Here is a 12,008-nt window from a genome sequence, read left to right as displayed (position 1 = left end):
TGTGTCACTAAATACAGGTTTGGGACACGTGGAAATGAAAGCTGAAGTGGATATAGCTCATTCCTTGACTGGGTCTAGGAGCAAAGAGGCCTTCGGCATAAGCCAGGTGCTGCAGAACTGACCCCGGCTCCTGAAACCTGCGGTACAGCACCGGCATAGGCGCTTTCTGCCACAGCTGTGCCACTGAATTCATCCTCATCTTCACTTGGGGCTCATGAAGCCACTTTCCCATTGCCTGGGAGATCAGGAAAGACATCCCTGTACATAATGAGATGTGTTGGCTATCAGTTTTGATACCACCTCAAAAATGCCAGCTGAATTACCAGCATCAGACACAGAACAATCTTAAGAATAAAGTTATCTGCTTCTAAAGGAAGGAATCTGCCATGACTCCCATTCAAGTTCTCTTGTGATCTTCATAATTGCTTTTGGACATTCACCCCAGCCTCTGCAGGGACCTTTTCCAGGAGGGACCTTTGCCTCCCCTCCCTTTCTGCCTGTCATTTTGTGTCATGCTTGTAATCCCTCTCTGACCACTCTGCTTGCCTTGACTATTTTCAGATAACCTTCAGCTTCACACCTAAAGGTTCCAGTCAGTTTAGATGTGGACCAAGTGGTACTTTGAAAACAAAACAAAACAAAAACAAGACAAAAACCCACAACAACAAACACCACCAAAAAAATAAAAACAAAACACTATAAAGGCAAAAAGTACAGAAAACACAAAAGGAAACCCCAAACCTGCTATATATTTTCTAAGCCCAAGCAAGGATGTTACTGGAAATATTTTAAAAATTCTAGCTGAACACAATTTCAAAACAAGTAAATATTGTTTTCAACCCCAGGGCAGCTGCAGTAAGCTCTGGAGTGCAAACAACAGAAGCAAATCCCTTCAGATTTCATTGTCCTTGGTGAGAGCAGTGGCAGAGGGAAGCAGCGTTTCATGACTCATAGAAAGCAAATGGGATTCCAAGATGCTATTAGTTACATTTGAGTTTAAAAGCATGAATTAAAAGTTGACAGGCTCATTTAAAAAACAAAACTCAGGTCAAGAAAACGGCAAGGTTTTCATCTCCAGCGCCTCTTGGTGGATCTCTGCCACACCTGCTCACTCTGAGAGAAAAAACTTTTTATTTTTTTTCCCCTGCAAAGCCTTTACTTGTGCCCTGAGAACCACGTGCCCTCTGTGCCCGAAGCACCAAATGAGTGTGCAGGTCACAGGAGGCTCTTGTGCACCCAGTCCCCGTCACACCCATGGAGCACCAGCGCTGCCCCCATCACGCATCCCAACAGGCGGCCGTGGCTCCGCTGTACAAACCATGCAGTGTGGAGTGCTGGGTGGGAGCCAGGTGCCCCGCTGCCACGGGCTTTTCACAGACCCTGTTGAAATCCCCAGCCTGGGATATAGTCTTCTTGCTGTTTATCAAAGAGCTGTGTTTGTTTTGTTTTCTCTTTTTTATTGTGGTTGCTTATCTGCAACAACTATTTTTCCCCCATTATGCAGTGAGTGAGTGGCTTTCTTTGCTGTACTCAGCTTTTGCTATTTTCCTTAGATTTCCTTTCTCTCCTGTAATTAATCTTCAAAATGGGGGATGGTGATAAGAAAGACCTAACAATGCTCTGTACAATGAAAATACAACACTTTTATAGCTTTTTGGGACACATCCTCATCCCCAATTACCAAGCATTATACATTTACCATGCTTGCAGTTTCACAGTTGTTGCTTTTGAGTTGTCACCATGGCGAATAAAAGCAGGAAAAGCTACCACTAATCTGCCTTTTTATTATCCTGCAGGCAAAACAATTTGCCCACTTTTTGCTAAGAAATGAGCAGTTGACATGAGTGGTTTTCAACCTTTTTTGATTAATGGATGATAAAATAAAAATTTTCCAGTGGAGCATCAGAGCCCTTCATAAATATCCTAGCTCATGGCGTAACATAAAGGAGCACGTTCTGCCCACCCTCCCTTCATACATGAAATGCCTTGAAGTACCCTATGGGGCTTCACTGGATTTTTCCCTGGTTTTGCAGACCTAAAAGCTTCTTCCCTGCAGATTTTATTGAGAAACTACCTTTTTTTTCTACAGACACGTTCTCATTTTGGCAGTTTGACCTTTTTGTCCTTATGTCTGCAATACTGTGGATTGATGGTTCTCTCTCATAAGCAAGTACCTTCATTCAACCCCTGTCTCCCTGTTGTAAATAACGGATGTGGATTCTCACAGTTTGTGGGTGTAATCTGAACAGCATTTATGTGTTCAGATCGCTATCTGCCAGGCAGTGCCAGCAGACAGGTGCAGGAGAAAGAAGAGCGTGCAGCACCGACGGTGCAAGGACCGTCATCTCCCCGCTCTTCAGTTGCCTCCTGTGAAGTGGGAAGCAATGCAGAGCCGCCTGCTCCCTAGGGCAGTGCTGGTCAGGCCCTGGCGAGCCCTGTCCCACTCCTGCTGCCACTCACAAGTTCTGGGCTGCGTCGCCAGCGGTCCCACTATGCGCTGAGCCCATGCCATGGCTTCTTTCCTTGGCAAATGTGGATCCAGACACAGGCTCAATCCTCACATTCATACCCTACCAAGCCAACAGCCATGTCCCCCGGCTTACAGACACCTGTAAGCGAGCTCCATCCTTGGAGACCCACCAGGCCCCTCAGCTTGGAGCACAGTGCTGAGGGGACACACCCCTGCCCAATGCTGCCCCTGACCCCTCTGTGCTGGGGAGAGGACTTAGGGGGACTTGATTCTGTCCACACTTGACCCGCAGCTGCCTGCCGGCCTGGTCACCCACTTTGCTTTTGGACGCCCCCTCACACACTGTGGGGTGGCTCAGGCCTGGACCCTGCTGCTCCACTGCTGACGATGGGAACAGGCACCCAGAGGCCATGTGGTAGTGGCCGTGTCCATGATCCAGGCCAAGGGCTCAGAGGCTCTGACAGCTGTGCTGGTGTCTTCCAGCCACCCCCTGTACATATGAGGCTGCTCTGTGTTCAGATCCAGCTGGGCCTGTGCGCTCTGCTCTAGGTGCGGGTTGGTGTTTCAGGCCCATTTCTAAATTAGGGAAATGAGCATGAAAAAAAAAAAGCCTCACATGGCAAAGGACCACTTATTACAAGAGGCGTTGTGCTTTCAGTCAGCCCTCAGTGCGTGGTAGAAATCCTTCCTGGTTACCTCCCAAGTTTGCTTCCACCAGCCCCTCTCCAGAGCAGCTGTTGGTGATTTTTTTGTTTCCCTTTTATAACATCTTCTCTGTGAGCAACAGATTTGTCAGCATATTTACCTCTCAATAGGTACTCCAGGGTAGCGAGAGTCTGAGCTCCAACTGGATGCATTTTATACTCGAGAGCCTGCTAAATGGTTAATTTATTTAGAATCACAGAACTATAGAATGGCTTGGGTTGGAAGGGACCTTAAAGGCCATCCAGTTCCAACCCCCTGCTGGGCTTCTCCATGGGCAAGTATGAGTCCCTTGAAGTACCCCATATCCTGGTAAAGGCAGAACCTGTTTCTACAGGCCTCAGTCCTGCTCACCTTGGACTTACAAGTTTTGGCAAGGACTTTAACCTCCAGGAAGGTGGAGATCAGGTAAAATTTAAAATGCTAAAGACTTTACCTCTTACAGATATACTGTCGTGCCCTACCTATGGACAGCTGCACCTATTTGTCATCACTAAATCGATGTACAACCACAGAAAAGAGACTGGTGGTCCTTGCAAACAGCATCCCTCCTGACTGGAGGATGTAAGGCATGGCTAAAGCAAATCAGCCAACAAGCATTGCCCAGAGGCTTCTGGTGCTATGGGACTGGCATGGCCCCACCTGGCTTGCTGCTACTTGCCATAGACTCCCCTTAGGGAGCAGCCCCCTGCCAGCACCTTGACAAGGAGCACCTGCCTCTCGTCTTCAGACCAGTAACATTCTGCAAGGAGGATGAGCTTAGCTATGTAAGCTCTTCCTGGTTTCTCTTTGAAGTTTTTGGCAATTTTAGACTTTGAAGGATAGGCCTGTACAGTTAAGTTTGAGAAATACCTACCTAAAATGCATGACTTTAAAAGTCATTATGTGTACCTGGTTACTGTGACTAAGCGTGTGCTGAAGGGATGTATGGGCCTGCTACCTGGAACAGTTTTCTTTAGGACTTGGAGTTCTGCCACCTAGTGCTGAAACCATCAGCAGAGTCAAGTGCCCAGGATTTGTGAGGAAGTGAAACAACTCAAATTAGCAAAAGCAACCTGCAAGCATCTCGGTGCAGACTATTTACAGAGACTGCATTGTGCAGCGCCAAATGATGCAATGCGGGACCTGCATCTCTGCTGAACAACTGAGCTGCCAAGACCAAGAGGAGAGCGATTTGTCCCGTGTACAAATATGCTTTCACCTATGACCGGTGTGACAGAACATGTGTGGGTAGCAGACTTGGAGACTAAGGTACACTTTAAGTAGCGCTGGAGGAGCGAAATATGTTGTTGTTTTTTTCTCTAGAAACATGTTTTTATATATAGTCATTTTTGTGTTTAGTTTCTAAGCAGAGAGATCAGAGGCTGCCTTCTGTTCAGCCCAATATGGTGCCTGAATAGGAAATGTCACTCCCCAGTTTCCATAGCATGCAACTCAGGCTGGTTCTTGTAAATAGCTGTAAAAGGAAAGTTATTGCAGCAGAGCTCTGTAATCAAGAGGTCTCCATGAACGGCCTGCTCTCCTGATATGAAACACTTCTTAATCAAGATAAGATACCATATTGTAGCTGAAACAAAAGTGTCTCAACTTCCCTCATCATAACAAGGAGTGGAGTTACAGCGCTCCCAACAGCATGGGGTATTAGAGGCCTTCAAACAAGTTAGAAGTCTAAAAGTTTCAACATGTGGGCATGTGCAGCACAATTTTCAAAACAAATTTGAAAAGCATTAGCATAATTTTATATTACTGCAAAGATCTTTGAAAGGAAAAGTGCAGGTAGTATTGCCTGGCAGACCTGAGATCTGGGCCCTTCTGTGAAACGCTCCACTTCACTTGTAGGCAAATCAATAATAATAATTAATTAAATAAAAAAACACCCACAGCCTTTGCAGCTAAGCTTAACTGGTTCCTGTTTGAGCATCTCAATTACTCTGATTTCATGATTAATTTTGTTCCAATTAATAGCAAACCATGGTCAAAATATTAGATAAACTGTTTAAGCTACTGAGGGAGGACACTGTTTGTGAAGCAGCTGGTAGTGAGAGCCTGGAGGAGGACAGGAAAGCAGCTGACTTCAGATAAGCACTAAAAGCAAGCACAGGAGTAAAATCGGATGTGTGTGCTGGTGTACTTCAACACATCAAGTGGCAATGCAAGGAACTGAGAAATGCTTCATGAACGTCGATAATCTTAGCTGATTACTCGGGTTATGTCTGTACCGGTGTATAATATAGTCCCAGGGAGTGAACACAGGTGCCCAGTCCCTGATCATCTGCTCTGCATAACAGATTTGTGCACTTCTGTACTGTATTGCAGAGTGAAATTGCAACAGTCCACAAGCAGTAGCTCTTAATTGCTCCCAAAGGACCACCAGCTGATCAGGGCTGTCCGCTAGGATATCCTGCAGGAGTGACACGTCTTGGAGAGCAGGGAACAGATCTACCAAGAGCAACATGTGGGCAGTGCCCTGTCTAGCTAGATGGCAACCTGGCACTTAGGTAATGTGAGAACCAGCTCTCCGAAATCATGCAGCAGTTACAGGCAATTCCTCACAGCATTTTAGTTGCCTTTCCTGGAAGGAGGTTGGCCCCACAATGGCCTACTGCCCTTCCTGCCTGCTGTACCTGCTGAATGCATGACTAAGAGTATATATATGAAAGGTGCAGGAGAGAAAATGTCCTCAGCTGTTGTTTCTTAATATGCTGACATCTCAACTCAGAGGCGAGAGAGGTTTTCAGCCAGTTTATGGGGGAGAAAAGCAACTGCCACTTAGAATCAATAACCTTTTGGATAACAGGACATGCACTAAGGGCACCAGAAATGAATTGTAGTTTCCATCATGCTGTGGCACTGGGGGTACATGTCCTCCCACTGTGGCTGGGGGAATGCAGAAACAATAAAGGCAATGTGTCAGGCCTTTCCAGGTCTAAGGTCTAATCTTCCCTAGAAACATTGATGAAAAAAACAGACAAACCCAAACCTGTAACAAGGAAACATCTTAAATGATGTCTTGTTTGGGAACTAACAACAGTACTGGCTATGTTATTTATTTGCTTGTTGGCTCATCCATTTTTCTCTGTCACCAAACCCCTCAGTGGTATGCACCCTACTGCTTGTGAGGCTGTGGTCTAGACTGAACTCGTGCAGTTTAAAATGAACTCTCTGAAGTCTTTCATTTTAAAAATGTGGATCATTTCATGGATTTGATTTAGGGCACTGCCATGTGAACAGTTAGTCCACACAGTTACATTAATTCAGGCTCTGGGGGAGAAGGTGGGAGTAGAATGAAACCAAATGACTTAAACCATCTCTACTGCCAGTGGAGCATGAAGCTGAGCCCTCCACGACACCAGCTGGAGGTTAAGGGAGGTATAGATGTGCCTGCAGTACTCAGCCAGTAATTCCAGTCACATTGCTTTTGCTCACAGCTTGTTGTTTTCCCCAGGATCCTGTGCTCTTTGAGATGGGCCTTCTCCTGGCCCTTAGTGATAACTGCTATTTGGGAGCTCATCTCCATCTGAAAGCTCACTGTTAGCATTAGGCCCATAAGCAATGCTGAAAATAAAAATTCTATAGCACAACAGATTCAATCACTTCATTTTCTTGCCTGAAGCACACGGTGATTTCTTCCCCTGTTTGGCTCCGTGGGTGGAACAGGCATTTCAGTATACACTGCCACGTTCATTACAAGGAGTTCTTCCGTGCTAGAGATATTAACATCTTTGTTATTACTGCCAGTTCTCTCCTCCCCCGTACCAAGTGGTCGTCTGAGCTAGAATTCCTTTTAAGGACAGATTCCCAGTAGTAGTATTTTCCTCCTCAAAGTGAAGATCATCTCTTTAGAGGTCAGCTCATTCTGCTTTCTCAGAATTTTGCCTCCCCCATATTCCTTAGAAAGTCAATACTAAAGACGACATCAAAACCGCTTGCAGAAATGCACAGAAATGCTAGAAATCATTGTCATAATCACCTCCTTGTAATCATTAACAACTCAAAACCAGTGTTTGAGTTAAAAAGTTTTATGCAAGAAAAAATGTTTAACATTTAATATAAAGTCAAAGTTTGACATAGCTTATTTTTCAAACATCATTAACATCATTCTCTTCCTTTTCATCAACTGACAATTAGAAGATCACAATTTAAAAAGTCATCCTAAATACTTTTAAAAGCCTTATAAAAACATTCATAAAGTGCCACCCACAAAAGCGCCTAAACAAGAACCTGGGAGAAATACCGATTAGGATGTTAATTTACTTAATTGCTGCTGAGGATTAAGCTGTCAAACAGCAGCACGATTTGTGGGACTGTCAGTTTAACCATACAACCCAGCAAAAACACAATCCCATAGACAGGGCCTCCACAGAGTATTGGCTGGGCCTACAACATATTGTGGGGGTTTAAAATAAATAGCTGCTAACACCACCTAAAACCATGAAAACTGCCAAGTGGGAGATGTGGATTCTAAGGGGAGCGATCGTGTAAGGCTGTGGCCTTACCCCTAGGGCAAAATCCAGGCAGCTTGTAGAGAAAACAGATTTCAGCTGGTTTTTACCAGGGCAAAAATCACACCCCATAGAAAAAAAAGCAGAAGGCACTGATCCTTGGAACGGTTCTATGTTCTCCCCTCTTGGCCTTGAACGTACCATACCGTAAGCACCTTTTTTTTTTTCCTCGTCCCTGAAGGAGGGGCTGGGAACAGCCACCTCACTGCAGTGAACGTGCACTAGTTCATTTGGCAGTGGCTTCCCTCTTTTCTTGTGCACCTGGGCAGTGCTCACAAACAGGCCTACCCAGAAGAAAAGGGGACAGGCTCTGAGGGCTCCCTCCCCCCAAATTCATGCCCCACATGAGGTGTCCAGGTGTCTTCGCAGCACCAGGTAGCTGCTGCCCGTGGTCCCCAGGGCCAACTACTCCGTGTGGTGTTTCTGGTGGCGCACCAGTTGGGGCTGGAAACGAAAGCATTCCCCGCACTGGGTGCAGCGGTACGGCTGCTCGCCCGTGTGGATGCGGGTATGCTTGATGAGGTTGGAGTTGCCGCTGAAGCCCCGGCCACACTGGCTGCATTTGTAAGGCTTCTCACCTGTGTGGGTCCGAGCGTGATTAATGAGGTCAGAGCTCTGCCCAAAACGTTTGCCACACTGCCCGCAGGAGTAAGGCCGGATGCCGTCATGGGCTCGCTGGTGCTGGAGGAGGTGGGATTGTTGGCTGAAGCATTTCCCGCAGGCTGGGCACTTGTAGGGCCGCTCACCTGTGTGCATGCGCTGGTGCTTGATGCAGGTGGAGCTGTCGCTGAAGATCTTCCCGCACTCGCTGCAAACGTAGGGTTTGAGCCCGGTGTGGATGCGCTGGTGCTTCAGGAGGTTGGAGCTCTGGCTGAAGCTCTTTCCACACTCCGTGCAGGTGTAAGGCTTCTGGCCCGTGTGGACCCGCCGGTGCTGGATGAGATGGGAGCTCTGGCTGAAGCCCTTGCCGCACTCTCCACACAGGAACGGGCGCTCCCCGGTGTGCATTCGCTGGTGCTGGATGAGGTGGATGCTGCGGCTGAAGCCCTTGCCACACTCGGAGCAGATGGTGGGCCGCTCTGCGCGATGGGCCCGCCGTGAGGCTGCTGCCACCCCTCCCTCCTGTCTTTTCACCAGGCTGATGGCAGAGCAAGGCAACTTAGCCTCCTCTGCCGCCCTATAGTCACCTCGCTGTGCCTCTGAGGAGACGTGCTGACTTCCGTGGCCATCACCCAACTGTTGCTCTCCTCCTCTGGCCACCACCGCCAACATGTCCTGCTGATCTGCGCTTGTGAAGTGGTCCCGAAGGTGACCTACCTCACCACCTGGAAAAAATGCACAAATAATTGTGATTATTGCTTGGAGATGGCGTGGCAGAGAATGGGCAAGCTCTTCTCCCAGGGAGCCTGGCCTGCACTGTGTAGGAGAAGCAGTAAAGGGAAGGACTGGGAGCAAAGGGAAAACTATCCATAGGAGCGTAGCCTCACCATGCGACCCGGAGCATGTGTGCCACAAACAGCAGGATGCTATAGATCTTTGATAGAATCATGGAATAGCTTGGGTTGGAAGGGGCCTTAAAAATCATCTAACTCCAACCCCCCTGCCGTAGGCAGGGATGCCACCCACTAGATCACACTGGCCAAGGCCCCATCCTGCTTGACTTTGAACACCTCCAGGGATGGGTCTTTCCTTGCCCCCAGGAAACCTTCATATTTTGTCTTAATACTACATCTTCTCATACATCTTTTAACAGCACACTGACAAGAGCAGGTGGTCTGCCTGCCCTGGGGAGGAAAGAGCAGATCTCAATATGAGCTGGATGAAATGAAGCAGCTTAAATAACTTTGAGGAAGCTCAAAGAACAATTTGCTTGCTCTGTTTGTAAACTTATCTGATTTATTTCTCACCCATATGCATCTCTTCCAGCACCTCATGATCTTGTTCTTCTCCTTGGTCCATCTGGGCATTTACGTCAGGTTCAGCAATCAGGAATCCTTACAAAAGCAAGCAAAATTAAGCTTAGTTGAATATTCAGCAAGAGTGCATCACATAATATACCTTAAAATCTACTGCCCCTGCTGAATATGGGAACAGGCATCACTTCAGAAACATATTCCCTGAACTGTGCTTCAAGCTACCAATCCTTCTTGTTTATTTATGGCTGAGCCAAAGTAAAAATACACCTCTGGACAACTGTTCAAGCTCCAAATGCAATTGACTAACTGGACAGATGGGCTCTGGTGCAAACACCATAGAGTGATGGGCACCAGGTTGTGGTCCACTTCATCACCAGCAGTTATTTACTGAAAGGTAGTTGTTAATAAGGGATTAGATAATGCCAGAATCAAGGTGACAGCTCAGGTGATGGGAATGGTTTTGGACCTCAGATACCAGTGATTACAAAAACACCAGTCTTGAAGTCTTTGATCCCAGGTGACACATTTGGACAGAAAGAAAGGGAGAAAACAAAAGAGAGACTTCTTGAACTACAGAACCTCGAAGAAAGAAAACAACAACAAAAAAAACAGACGTGCAAAAAAGAAACCTTAGAAGTTAGAATAATCTGAGTGCCTACTTTAAATATTCCCTGAATGCTGAAGGGGACCACTCCTGCAGATGCATCATTTCAAGCCGCTCCAAGGTAGGTTGCTATCTGCAGCCTTACAGCTCTCAGGACTTTGCCACTACCAAGAATCTCTGCTGCAACAGGTTGATGGTACAAGCCAACCGAGCTATTTACATGCTGCAGTGTGTACCAGATGGCTTGCCCTCACTCTAAAGCAGGAAGAGACAAAACCTTGTCCATGCAGATCTCCCTTGAGGCAGCTAACCACAAACAGCAGGGTTTCTCCGTGAAGGCTGTCAACAAGCAGGAGCTTCAGAGAAGCAGATCCCTCCACATTTCAGAGGGACTATCATCTTGATAAATGTCCAACCACAACCACTTGGGTAAGCCTCTAAGCAAGCGGACAAGTAGAAGGAAGAGCTAGTTCCCTTCTGACCCTGCAGAAGCACATCCTGGGGTGTTATTCTTTGAATGTGCAAGCCAAGACAGTAAGAACATCTGCCTATGTAGGTTTGGGAGGTTACTGTATGCAACATTCATAGCTTTACTAAAATGAGGTGGGAAGAGTGTCTGATCTGGACCTCCAGCAAACACACCGCGCCACTCTGGGGTCCTTGACTTTAGTATAGTAACGGCATATATCACAATAGCAGATTTTGTGGCTGGGTCCAACGACTTATTTTCTTTACCTTGGCTCCTTGCAGGCATCTGTTCAGCTTTTCCTCTGACCACTCAGCCCCGCAGCCCTCCTGTAGCCGTGGCAGGCTGTACAGGCTCCGGGAACCATCGCAGCGTGGAGCTCCACACCTCCAGGTCCTCGGGCTCCTCGGGCTCCTGCCGCCTGCTCCCGAAGCGCTGCCGCTGCGTTCTCCGCATGGTCACCCCAGGCACAAAGGCACGGACCTGCCATTCAGAAGAAGGCGTTCAAAGCTTCCCCTCCCTAACTAGTATCGGGGATACACAATGCTGAAATCAAAGGTGAGGACGTTTTCATCACAAAAAAAAAAAAAAAAAAAAAAAAAAACAAGAAAAAAACAATTAATGGTGCAGCTGTACAATTTTTACCCAGCACATGCTGGTTTAGTGCTGGGTGCGATGGGAGCCCCCCTCCCCGCACCCGTGCCGTGCCGCGCCTACCTGCAGGGCGCCCGGCGCCGGCCCCGCTGCCGGCGGCAGCCGCTTCCTGCTCCGCGGGCAAAGGGCGCTGCTTCCTGGGCGGAGCGGCCGGGCCGTGCAGGGCCGAGCAGGGCCGAGCCGGGCTGTTTTGGGGCCGGCACGATAGGGTGGCGGGGGGCGACTCCCAGCCGTGCCCCCCCTAAGCCAGGCAGGAGCTCAGGCCGAGGGGGGCGCACGGGGGGCGGCTGTGGGAGGAGGTGGCCGGGTCTTCCCTCATGAACGAGTTCTTCCGTCGTGTGTGTTAGGGAAGCGCTCTTTCTTGCCATGGTGGCCTGGGAGCGGTTGTTTTCACGCCGTGGTGACATTTGGGTTTCCCGGCCGCCTTACCATGGGCCTGGACCGCTGCCACACCGCTCCAGTGTCATACTATAGAAAACCACACTGTTTTTTTAGGAGCTGAAACGCCCAAACGCACAGCGTGTGCTTAGTGGTGGTACACAAAGACTGACTGGCTCAGCACAGGAGCGAGCGGTTTTCAAGGAATCTCAAACTCTTTCCTAGAAACAAAGCGTTAAACCACCCCCAAAGCCACTCAAATTTCCTTTTCACTTAAAGCTATTGTTAGCAAGACACAAAAGTGATCTGAGTTAGT

General features: G+C 47.9%; 1 protein-coding gene across 3 annotated transcripts; it reads right to left on the bottom strand.

Annotated features, from left to right (window-relative positions):
* Positions 1–7,150: 7,150 nt before the first annotated feature.
* On the bottom strand, positions 7,151–11,652 carry LOC118244925 (zinc finger protein 239-like). 3 transcript variants are annotated; one of them, XM_050708288.1, is made up of 4 exons: positions 11,378–11,652; positions 10,930–11,143; positions 9,582–9,668; positions 7,179–8,999 (listed from the first exon to the last, which is right to left on the bottom strand). In XM_050708288.1, exons 2-4 carry the CDS (start codon positions 10,946–10,948, stop codon positions 8,080–8,082), a joined length of 1,026 nt encoding a protein of 341 aa, XP_050564245.1. In that variant the 5' UTR covers positions 10,949–11,143; positions 11,378–11,652; the 3' UTR covers positions 7,179–8,079. The 3 variants fall into 3 exon arrangements, with proteins under 3 accessions (XP_050564244.1, XP_050564245.1, XP_035396278.1); XM_035540385.2 differs by having other exon boundaries at positions 10,930–11,206; positions 11,378–11,442; XM_050708287.1 differs by having other exon boundaries at positions 7,151–8,999; positions 10,930–11,436.
* Positions 11,653–12,008: the final 356 nt, after the last annotated feature.

The sequence above is a fragment of the Cygnus atratus genome, chromosome 1, assembly GCF_013377495.2.
Source record: "Cygnus atratus isolate AKBS03 ecotype Queensland, Australia chromosome 1, CAtr_DNAZoo_HiC_assembly, whole genome shotgun sequence".
NCBI lineage: Eukaryota > Metazoa > Chordata > Aves > Anseriformes > Anatidae > Cygnus > Cygnus atratus.
The sequence above is the reverse complement of the archived record's forward strand: the minus strand, read 5'-3'. Positions and strand labels throughout refer to the sequence as shown.

Bases quoted from the DNA above. Each gene is read 5' to 3' on its own strand.
- LOC118244925 (XM_050708288.1), bottom strand. The intron at 9,000-9,581 runs GTGAGAAATAAA...CATTTTTTCCAG, and splicing joins GCTGGAAGAGATGCATATGG to GTGGTGAGGTAGGTCACCTT.